The 12,401-nt window shown below is 39.7% G+C and overlaps 1 protein-coding gene across 1 annotated transcript in view; it reads right to left on the reverse strand.

The window, feature by feature from the left end:
- Positions 1–1,331: 1,331 nt before the first annotated feature.
- Positions 1,332–12,401, reverse strand: part of CRLF3 (cytokine receptor like factor 3) — a 37,333-nt gene continuing 26,263 nt past the window's right edge. The window contains exons 7-8 of the mRNA XM_019927079.3: positions 3,892–4,004; positions 1,332–3,018 (exon numbers count right to left, since the gene is read on the reverse strand). Of these exons, the coding sequence (XP_019782638.1) occupies positions 2,762–3,018; positions 3,892–4,004 (370 nt within the window). The 3' untranslated portion in view covers positions 1,332–2,761. The remainder of the gene's footprint in view (positions 3,019–3,891; positions 4,005–12,401) is intronic.

Below are 12,401 nucleotides of genomic sequence, written 5' to 3' on the forward strand. Positions count from 1 at the left end.
CAAATGTAGGATAAAGAGATTTTCAGACCTCTACCTTTCAAAATATTTACCTCTTGGGCACCCTTTCTCAGGAAATGGAGGAAGTGCTCCACTAAAAGGAATAATCCAAGAAGGAGGAAGACATGGGACACAGGAAACAAGTAATGCAGCAGTAGATCTGAGCTGAGCAAACTATCCATTCTGACACTGGTTGATTTACATACGTATGGCAAGTTCTGTACCAGTTTAGGAGATACCTAAATGAGTGTGTGACCGTCAATCACAGTTGTCTCAATAGTTTGTTCTCAATAATTGAATAAATCTCACTTCTTGAACTAAATCCTTCACATTTAACACAGGAGCTAGATGCTTACTCTGCTCCCTCTGCAGGAAAACCCCTCATAAGAGACGTATTTACCTTTCATCTCTACTTCTGTTTTTGTTTTGATATTAAAATCTATTATATAGCTTCAGAATTTATGCTTCTGAGAAGATGGAATAGCATAATTTCCCTATTCCTCCTGCTAAGTACAACCAAAAACCCTGGAAAAAATATAAAACAAACATAAGAAGATTCTGACAGATGGCCGAGGAACCTCAAAACTCAAGGAACTCAGTACTGTGCGTTCCTAGGGTTCTCTTGTCTTACGTATCTCAGACTTGGGGCTGAAGAAGCCAGCAACATGGAAATACCAACAGACATAGACAAAACCCCAACAAAAGCCTGCTCTCTGTAGCCAAAGGACCAGGAAGGTGGCAGCCTAGCAAGACAGAAACTTACAGCCAACCACCACTCCACTCCAGCCAAACACCATCTTCAGGGTTGAATGGCGCTGGCCCACAAAAAGACATGTCCACACCAGAACCTGTGATAGTGATTTTATTTGGAAAAAGGGTCTTTGAAGATATAAATATATATCTTCTTTGAAGATATAAATTGAGGACCTTGAGATCATCCTGGATTATCTGACTGGGTCCTAAATCCAAGAGAAATGTCCTTTTAAGAGACCAAAGGAGGGAATACCCTGGTGGTCCGGGGGTTAGTTAGGACTGCCGCAGCCCAGCTAAAAACAAAGCCCAAAGGCCATGGGAAGACAGAGACTGGAGTTATGCAGCAACAAGTCAAGGAATGCCTGCGGCCACTAGAAGCTTCCAGAGACAAGGATTCTCCCCTAGACCCTTTGGAGGGAGTACAGTCTTGCCAATATATATGTTATATATGTATATATAACTTATTCATTTTATATACATATGGATCCTCCCACTTAAAAGTGAAGATGACTTTTCTCCCTCTACTTAAAAAAGTAAACCTGAATTAATTAAATCTCATGAAAGAAAAAAATACACACATATACCTTTTAGTTTTTTATTTTGTTTCAGACAGTTGGACGAGGCATCTACATTCTAGCACATCTTCTTAACAGTCACTAAGCAAGTGAAAACCAGCTTACTTATAATATAAAAAGGCAAGGGGAAAAGGTCATGATTGTCTAATAGGGAACTGGAATCCCCAAATAAATTATCTCACAAAAATATCAAACTTGCTTTTCCACTTTTCTGTTAAAAATGAAAAAAAAATTCACATTAAAGAAAAAAGATCTTAAGCTGTTATATAGCAAGATAATCATTTTTACATCCTAAGTCCTTCAAATAAATATTTTAAACAAATTTAAGTTTTCCAAAAAATAGGTCAAGTATTTACCCTACATTTGTTTGGTCCACTAAAAGACCATTTATGAAACTGGACTGCAGCTCAGACCCTAGGAAGAACAACATGCACGTCACTGAGGCTGGATATGCACCTGTGCATATTTCAAACATGGGACATGGCTAACACTGCTGTGCATACTACTTCCATAAGTAGTTTTACCCTGTAAAAACCCTCTAGCCTATTGTGAATTGAACTGCAAGGAAAGAACAAAAGAAAACACGTTGCCTGTTGTAGACATTTGCTCAGTAATTTTTTTTTTTTTTTTTTTTTTTTGCGGTACGCGGGCCTCTCACTGCTGTGGCCTCTCCCGTCGCGGAGCACAGGCTCCGGACGCGCAGGCTCAGCGGCCATGGCTCACGGGCCCAGCCGTTCCGCAGCATGTGGGATCTTCCCGGACCGGGGCACGAACCCGTGTCCCCTGCATCGGCAGGCGGACTCTCAACCACTGCGCCACCAGGGAAGCCCAGTAATTTTTTAAAATACAAAAATTATCATGCTTTTGGGACTTAAAGATTCCTGAACATGAGATAAAATTCAATACTGCTTACAAATCCCTGAATATGAAGAGCATATTCAACACTCCTGTGGAGAACACACAAGAGAGTGTACATTACAGCGTACATGGTGGCACGTTCTACCTGGTCTCTTCTTGCCTATTCATTCTAAAGTCTTGGATGGCCTTGGATCTTTAAAAGATAAAGATTTAATAAAAAAAAAAAGTTACGTTACATTTTTGTGTTCTTACAGCCAACTTTAAGAAGAAGTACAGTGGAAAGGTACATAGGGCTGTCTATATCGCCTCACACTTTTAAAAGCCAATTTGATTTTTATTGTGATGTGATATTCCAATTAACACTATGCTAAAAATAAAATGGATTGCATTACTGTTTTGTCCACAATATTCACGCCTCTTATTGCTAAGATATTGGAAAATAAATCCAGTAAATAATTTCTGTTTCCAATGACTTAACTGAGAGATGAATCTAACCATTTTTAAGCCAATGACAACTGAACTGGGCTGAGGAAAGCTATGTGAAACCCCTGCAAACCCAAAGCCAATCATCTGAAAATCTAGAATACCAGCACTTTCCACCCGGGATAGAAAAACGAGCATCCAAAGTAAAGAGAACCACAAGACTGATCGAGCAACCAATCAAACACCACTTCTCTGTTATTTGAGCTAATAGTTACTCGAAGCTTGATGTTTCCGCCTTCGTTATTATTGCTGGATCCTAGAGTCACAGCTTCAATGTCAAATGTGACAGTGGACCCAGAAGTAACTGCGGGCAACTGATTAGTCATTTCTTTTCCATTTACAAAAACTGCACCTAAAATGTTAAGGTAAAGAGTCATTCATATGTGAGCAATAACTAAGAACGGAAACAAGATTCTAGATTATTGGTGATACAGCTAATTTCCTAATTCAGATAAAGAAAACATTTTGGAATGCCAACTGGTCAAAGATAAATGCAGTTAAATATGTTAATTAATCCCCATCCCCAAGGCAGAAGAAGAAGTTAAAGCTTTAATAACTTTTTAGAGTTCTGGTCCAGGGTTCCACTCTTTTGAAATACAGACCATGAGTTTCCCATATGGATGGCATCAAAAGAAACTTGACTCCTTTATAAAATTACATCCTGTGGAACAAGATTGTTTCACATGGAATAAACAAGAATCTTGTGCTACCTACTGTTTGACCCACACAGCAAAATATTAATACATCTTGGCAGTGATTTTTAAAAGTGTGATTACTGCAAAGTAAGGGACCAAAGAACACTACAGATGTAAACTCTCTCCCCGTTTCCCTAATCTACGCCGAATTTATGTTGTCTAATCTATGTTGAATTCAGATCACCCAGGCACACCGAATCCAGGGGTAAACCGCCTGGTGAAAATCCCAGCTCAATCACCTCCAAGCTATGTGAGTTTAAGCCAGCTACTTCACCTCTCTGTGGCTGTTTTTATCAACTACAAAATGGATATAATACTACTCCTCACTTCAAAAAGCTGTTAAAAGGATTAAATAATGTGTTATTTTTAAAGGGTATAGAATAAGGCCTGGTACATAGCAGCCACATAGATATGCCATTAAGACCTAAACTTTTTCATCTTCTGCTATAATGTGTGATATCGAAACTGATTCAAATCTTACTACAGTGAATCATAGATTTCAAAGAGAACGGCAGTAATTTCCCTCTTACCATTTGTACTAATGCAAACTGCTTGATCCCGCTGCAGGGAGTCGTATCCGTTCTGTTTTTCTGCACACACTCCTATACTGTCTCTTCTGTCTGGCTGTCCCACAGTTTCAACTCTGTCAATGAGGTAGAAAGGTCATTTAATCTTTTTTACTGAACGTGATATCTGATGCTTAAAAAGAGCCATCTCATCACAATTACTCTTAAGAACAGCTAACGATGATTCAGGCAGGACTTCCTGAATTCCAGGCACTGTTCTAAAAACTCTGTGTCTATTTGTCTATCTATAAATCATCTCATTCAGTTCACATAACAACCCATGATGTAGGTACTATTAGTATCATACCCAGTTTATACATGAGGAGACTGAGGCACACACAAAAAAATAAGGTTAAATAAACTGATGCTGATCACCTAGCTGAGTGGTGGAACTAGGACATGAACTCGAGCATTCTGACTGCAGAGTCGACGTTAACTATTTGTAACTATGACAGCACATTTCTATTCTATATTCTGGCTCTAGACGTGTAGAAAATGTGTCATATTTGCCATTATAATGAATGTGACCACTACTGCCATCACCTAAACCTTCAGTATGAGAGTCTATGCAATGATTAGATTACTGTTTATCAAGAATTTAAAAACAAACATTATCATCTTTTTCAAAAGAGGATAATACAGTTATGGACATATTTTGGTTGCAGAACTTCATACATAGAAAGTTTAAGCATTTCCTTTTGTGTTTTAGTCTCAAATAATACATCATCATGTACTCTAGAAATGGGAAACTTAGATATAGAGGTCAATCTACATCCCTATTACCAGGGTCATCTTTCCCTGCATTCCAGAAAGCCAGACTTTGCAAGGACAGGAAAAGAAAAATTAGCAAGGAGCAGAATGTAGATTTATCAAGGGAAGATGAGATTATTTATACTCAACGTGGCCTCAAAATGTTTTTCTTTGTAAAGTGGCAAACATACAGGTTCATAGTAAACATGTGGGTGCGTTTCTTAAGTCATTTCACTTCTAAACCAGCAGCATAAAGAAGTACGGGGAGGAGGAAAACGTTGTCAGCAAATACAGCAGAATTGTACGTCCCAGGACTCATTCTACCACAGAAACACCACTTTCAAAACGATATACAGACCAAAATACCTTTATGAGATTTCCAGAATCCAGTTAAAAAGTCCCAAAGGAGCACAAAGCTGAAAACAGCTGTACTGAAATGGATAAGAAGAGCAATTTCACTGGCCCCACGTCAACCCCTCTTCCAGGCTACCACAGTTTGGCACCAGGCAAGAACAGCCCAACTCCTGACTTTTCCTTGAGAAAGGAATCACAGGAGTGGAGTATGCCTCCAGCATTCTAGCTCTTTGGAAGGTGGCCTGAAGGACGGGTTTCTGACATGACTCATTTGGAGCACTGACAGAACTGGCATAGCACGGATGCCTGAATGCTGCAAAGGCCAAAGAAAAGTGAGGGGTGGCATCCTGCAGGCAGTGCAATTTGGCATGGGAGGGAAGGAAAAGAGGAAAACTTGCTTCTGGTGTGCTAACTTTTCACAGAGCTGCTCAAAGGAATCGTATCTGTCTCACCTCATGGGGAGCCAGCATACCCTGGAGGCCTGAGAGAGAGCGAAGGCACCCTGCTGCTGTAGCACCAGAGAACTTGCAGTGCCACAAACAGGCACCAGAGGGAGCAAAAGATTATGAGCTCCTAAAAAACCATCAAGCTTCTCTAACTGAGAAATTGCACACATAAGCCCAGAGAAGTCAGATCCCACCAGAAAAGGTTTCAGAGGCCCCCCGGATCTTTAGCTGGGCTCATGTGTGAGGGTCTTCTCCTGTATGAAGCAAGGCCATAAAGATTTGGAAAGGTGGCTGTTTTTCCATACGTGCAGATCCCAACACAAAATTATGAAACATGAAGAAACAGGGAAACCTGGCTCAGACAGGAAAAAAAAAAAAAAGAGATCTTCAGAAAATTATCCTAATGAAATAGAGGTATATGAATTATCTGACAAACAATTCAAAATATCCATCATAAAGATGCTCTACAGGCTCAAGAAAATGAGGCATGAACAAAATTAGAAAACCTACAGAGACAGAAAATTTTAAAAATAACTGAACACATTTTGGAACTGAAGAATACAATAACTGAAAAGTTCATGAGAGGAATTCAATATCACACTTAAGCAGAAGAAAAAAACATCAAACTTGAAGGCAGGTCGTTTGAAATACCCCAACCAGAAGAACAAAAGGAAAAAAGAATGAGAGTGAAGAAATTTTAAGAGACTTATGAGAGAAGAGAGAGGAAAAGGGGCAGAATGTTTAAAGAAATAATGGCCAAAAATTCCCCAAATTTGGGGAAGGAAATGGACTTTCAGATTCAAGAAGCCTAAAGAACTCCAAAGAGGATGAACCCAAGGAATCACACTGAAGCTCACTACAATCAAATTGTCAGAAGTCAAAGACTGAGAATTTCAAAAACAGCAAGAGAAAAGTGACTTGTCATGTACAATGGAACTCACATAAGACTAACAGTGTATTTCTAATGAGAAATCTTACAGGTCAGAAAGGAGTGAGATGATATATTCAAAGTGATTAAAGAAAAAAACCTACCAACCAAAAATACAATATTCAGCAAAATTGTCCTTTAAACATGAGAAAAAAATAAAGACATTCCTACATAAACAATAGCTGAGGGAGTTCATCACCACTAAACCTGCCTTATAAGAAATGCTAGGAGGAGTTCTTCAAGTTAGAACAACAAGACACTAAACACAACATGAAAGTATGTGAAAATATAAAGCTCACTGGTAAAAGTATATAGGCAAATAAATACTGTAATACTTTAACAGTGGTGCATAAATCACTTTTAATTTTGGTGTAGAAATTAAAAGACAAAAGTGTAAAAAATATAACTATAAAAATATGTCAGGGCTTCCCTGGTGGCGCAGTGGTCGAGAGTCCTCCTGCTGATGCAGGGGACACAGGTTCGTGCCCCAGTCCGGGAAGATCCCACATGCCGCGGAGCGGCTGGGTCCGTGAGCCATGGCCGCTGAGCCTGCGCATCTGGAGCCTGTGCTCCGTGACGCAAGAGGCCACAGCAGTGAGAGGTCCATGTACCGCAAAAAAAATATATATATATATATATATGTCAATGAATAAGCAATATAAAAACTATGTAATTTGTGACATCAATAATAAGTGTGGAGGAGGAAGAAGTAAAAGTGTAGAGTATATGTATTCAATTGATGCTAAGTTGCTGTCAGCTTAAAATAGATTGTTATAACTACAAGATGTTTTATGTAAGCCCTAGGATAACTACAAAGAAAATACTCATAGAAGATACACTAAGGAAAACGAGAAAGGAATCAAAGCACATCATTACAAAAAAATCAGTGAAACGTGGGCTTCCCTGGTGGTGCAGTGGTTAAGAATCTGCCTGCCAATGCAGGGGACACGGGTTCGAGCCCTGGTCCGGGAAGATCCCACATGCCATGGAGCAACTAAGACCATGCACCATAACTACTGAGCCTGCGCTCTAGAGCCCACGAGCCACAACTACCAAGCCCACGCGCCACAACTACTGAAGCCTGCATGCCTAGAGCCTGTGCTCTGCAACAAGAGAAGCCACTGCAATGAGAAGCCTGGGCACCGCAATGAAGAGTAGCCCCCACTCGCCACAACTAGAGAAAGCCCTCGCACAGCAATGAAGACCCAACGCAGCCAAAAATAAATAATAAATAAATTTATTTTAAAAAAAGAAAAATTAACCAAACTACGTTGGTTTTTTGAAATGAGCAACAAAATTGACAGACTTAGCTAGATTAACTAAGAAAAAGAAAGATAACACACAAATAAAGTCAGAAATGAAAGAGGAGACATTACAACCAATTCCAGAGAAATAAAAAGGATTATAAGAGACTCTTATGAATAATATATACTAGGAAATTGGATAATCTAGAAGAAATGGATAAACTTCTACGAATATACAACCTACCAAGACTGAATCATAAAGAAACAGCAAATCTGAACAGACTTACAGCTAGAAAGTAGATTGGATCAGTAATCAACCACATCCCAGGACCATCAGTAAACAACAGCCCAGGACCAAGTGGCCTCACTGGTGAATTCTACCAAATGATTAAAGAAGAATAAATAACAAGCCTTCTCAAACTCTTCAAAAAAAACTAAGGAGGAGGGAATACTTCCAATCTTATTTTATGAGGCTAACGTTATCCTGAAACCGAAGTCAGAGAAAGACACTACAAGAAAACAAAACTACAGGCCAACAACTCTGCTGACAATAGATGTAAAAATAAAAATCCTAAACGAAGTACCAGCACTCTCCGTGAGAATGTAAATTTGTTCAGCCACTATGTAAAACAGTATGGAGGTTCTTCACAAAATTAAAAATAGAACCACCACATGATCCAGCAATCCCACTTCTGGGTATATATACAAAAGAATTCAAGGCACTGAGAAGAACACAACATTACTTCTATAATATTTCTGCTGAAGATGCATAACCTGAATCTAACCACCAGGAAACAGAAAAACCCAAACTGAGGGATATTCTATAAAATACCAGACGTATACTCTTAAAAAATGCCAATATCTGGGCTTCCCTGGTGGCCCAGTGGTTGAGGGTCTGCCTGCCGATGCAGGGGACACGGGTTCGTGCCCCGGTCCGGGAGGATCCCACATGCTGCAGAGCGGCTGGGCCCATGAGCCATGGCCGCTGAGCCTGCGCATCCGGAGCCTGTGCTCCGCAACGGGAGGGACCACAACAGTGAGAGGCCCGCGTACCGCAAAAAAAAAAAAAAAAAAAAAGCCAATATCATAAAATTTAAGAGAGACAGAGAAACTGTTCCAGATTAAAAGAGACATAACAAATGAATATAACACATGATCCAAGATCTTTTTTTTCTGTAAAGGACATTAATTGGGACAACTAAATCTGGTAAGGTCTGTAGGTTAGATAATAGTATATCAATGTTAATTTTCTGATTTTGATAATCTCTTTTTACAAAATACTCACAGAAAATGATTTGGGAAGAAAAAGTAGAGGACTTCCCTGGCAGTCCAGTGGCTAAGAATCCATGCTTCCACTGCAGGGGGCATGGGTTCAATCCCTGGTTGGGGAAGATCCCGCACGCCACGTGGTGCAGTCAAAAAAAAAAAAAAAAACGTAGAGAGAAAAATGATGAAGCAAATATTGAGGCATCTGGGTGAAAGGTATTTGGGAATTCTCTGTACTATTCTTGCCATTCTTCTGTAAGTCTGAAATCATGTTTATAAAGATTTTAAAAATACACAAAATACTACTGGATAAATATATACATAGAGAGAGAGAGATGTGGGAAACACAAGATACCTGAATTTTATCCCTAACATCCCTAATGTTGTTTCCTAAAAAATAAAAACCTGCTAGTATTATTAATTATAGATGGAAGACAGCAGTTACTTGTGTTTAGTATTGTGTGATGAAATATTTGGCTTGATCCTGGCAGGTAACCTTTAAACCACTGCAATTTCCCAAGTGATAGGAGTGTCTTTGTTATTATTGGGTCCCTCAGACCACATTTGATAGTTTATACTAATGAGGTGCTCAAGGTGGGCCCCTAGATAGTTTATGCTAACAAAATGACTCAGGATGGGAACAGGTCACTCCAGAAAGACCAATCATATGATTACAGGGTTGAGGCTCTGAGCTACATGATGTCAGCCTATTCTCCTAGGAGGGCACGGGAGGTGGATATTGAGTTAGGTGGGGAATGATTTAATCAACCATGCCTCCACAATAAAATCCCAATAAAAACTCTGGACACCAAAGCTTGAGTGAGCTTTCCTGGTTCGTAGTACTCTGAGTACTGTCATGCCAAAAGGCCTTGCATCCCTGAGATGTATGCTTTGTCTTTGGAATCCTCCCAGATCTCACACTATGAGTTCCTCCCTCTGGCAGGTTCTGATTTATATATCCTTCTGCTATAATAAAACTGTAATCATAAGTGAAGTGCTTTCTTTCTTTCTTTCTTTTTTTTTTTTTTTTTTTTGCAGTACTCGGGCCTCTTACTGTTGCGGCCACTCCCGTTGCAGAGCACAGGCTCCGGACGCGCAGGCTCAGTGGCCATGGCTCACAGGCCCAGCCGCTCCGCGGCATGTAGGATCCTCCCGGACCGGGGCACGAACCCATGTCCCCCGCATCAGCAGGCGGACTCTCAACCACTGTGCCACCAGGGAAGCCCCTCTTTCTTTCTTTTTAATATTTATTTATTTAGCTGAGCCAGGTCTTAGTTGGAACAGGTGGGCTCTTTTAGTTGCAGCATGCGGGCTCTTAGTTCCCTGACCAGGGATCAAACCCGAGTCTCCTGCATTGGAGAGCGGAGTCTTAACCACCCGACCACCAGGGAAGTCCAGTGAAGTGCTTTCTTAAGCTGTGTGAGTCATCCTAGCAAATTATAAAACCTGAGCATTGGCCCTGGGGACCCCTGAACTTGCAGCTGCTATCTGAAGTGAGGGCAATCTTTTAGAGGACTGTGCTCTCAACCTTGAGTTTGGCTAGCTCATTGCAAGTGTACATTTTTTTCTGTGATTAAACTTTTTAAATAAATAATTAACGCAAGTAAAATTTCTTGAAATTAACTAAAATCCTGGGAAGAAGGAAAAAAAACTCCTTATTTGAATAAATCACAAAATTGTTCCTAAAAGCATCTTACTTAGCAGCACTTGATAAATAAGACAAGCCTGGCATTAAAAGCTTATAAAAGTTTCTCTGAATATAAAATGAACCACGAAAGTAAAGAGCTAATTTGCCTTAACAAAGAATTATTTTCACAGCTCACTAAGAAATAGAATGGAAGTTTAAAATCTTTGAATTTTTCCCCCCTTTGGCCACACCGCACGGCTTGTGGGATCTTAGTTCCCCGATCAGGGATTGAACCTGGGGACCCGGCAGCAAAAGCTTCAAGTCCTAACCACTGGACTTCCTGCCAGGGAAGTCCCTAAAATCTTTGAATTTTTAAATTGCAAGACAAGTAGTGAGGACATTATTTCCTAAAAAACTACCCAAGTGGTTCTCTCACATAAACAAGTCCTATAAGAAACTCTGCCATAGGGGCTTCCCTGGTGGCGCAGTGGTTGCGAGTCCGCCTGCCGATGCAGGGGACACGGCTTCGTGCCCCGGTCCGGGAAGATCCCACGTGCTGCGGAGCGTCTGGGCCCGTGAGCCATGGCCGCTGAGCCTGCGCGTCCGGAGCCTGTGCTCCGCAATGGGAGAGGCCACAACAGTGAGAGGCTCGCGTACCGCAAAAGAAAAAAAAAAAAAAAGAAACTCTGCCATAAATCATCCAAATATAAAAAGTATATAAAAAAAGAAAAATGGTATACAAAATAATTCATAGTAGGGTACAGTGACCTCGGAGATACAATTAATAAAAAAAATCAATTTATGCACAAGTTGGTAGGAATGCATCCATTACATAGAGTCATGTAGAAAGTTCTAGGTGATAATTTTTCTCAAAGGTAAAGTATTCTGAGAAAGAACATGGTTCAGAACAAAAAGGAAAAATTTCGATGGCAGCAAGAAAGTTAATCTATTCCTACTACTCTGGCACTTTGGCTAACTGACTGGATTTAAGTGGCAAATTCTCATATAATCTCAAACTTCCTTCTTCTCACAATGAACACCTGGAGCAAAGATCCAAAAATTCAGTTGCTTGGCTAATATATCATAATATATTATGAAAAATATCCAAGTTTATGATAAATGTAAGAAAGAAAATGAAAATATTATTATGTCCTACAGCTACAAATTAGGTAAAAACAGTAATACTGAATACTGACAAGGATGCAGTGACATCAGTCAGGACCCTCACACACTGCTGGGAAGACTGCAAGTGCTTCCAGGAACACAGCTAGTTGGCCTGTGTCACTAACAGGAAACTAGCCCAAGGAATAAAGAATAAGCCATATGTCAAAAAAGAGGGTCATAGCACAGCTTGACCTGTCAGGAAAAAGAAAGAGAAGGAAGGGATGTCTTATCAAGTCATAGTAAACAAGGATTTTTGATATAGAAATATACTCCTTACTATACAAATCCTAAAATAGCTTTTATCCTCTCTTAAAATGAAACTGATAGTCTTACATCTATTATAGAAATTGAAAATCTTCCAACAAAAAAAAATTCCAGGATAGCGAATTCACTGGTGAACTCTACCAAACATTTAAGAAATAATACCAATTCTCACAAACAGTTCTAAGAAATAAAAGAGGAAGAAATACTTCCCACCTCACTTTATGAGGCTAGCAATTACCCTGATACCAAAGACATCATAAGAAAAAACAGACAGATATCTCTCTTCTGAAGAGACATAAAAATCCTCAAAAAAATATAAAAGTTAAATTTAGCAACATATATAAAGAATAATACATGGTCAAGTGGGGTTTCTCATGGAAATGCAAAGCTGATCCAATGTTAAAAAAATCTATCGTAACCATATCAACAGA

Source organism: Tursiops truncatus, chromosome 20 (assembly GCF_011762595.2).
Source record: "Tursiops truncatus isolate mTurTru1 chromosome 20, mTurTru1.mat.Y, whole genome shotgun sequence".
NCBI classification, from domain to species: domain Eukaryota; kingdom Metazoa; phylum Chordata; class Mammalia; order Artiodactyla; family Delphinidae; genus Tursiops; species Tursiops truncatus.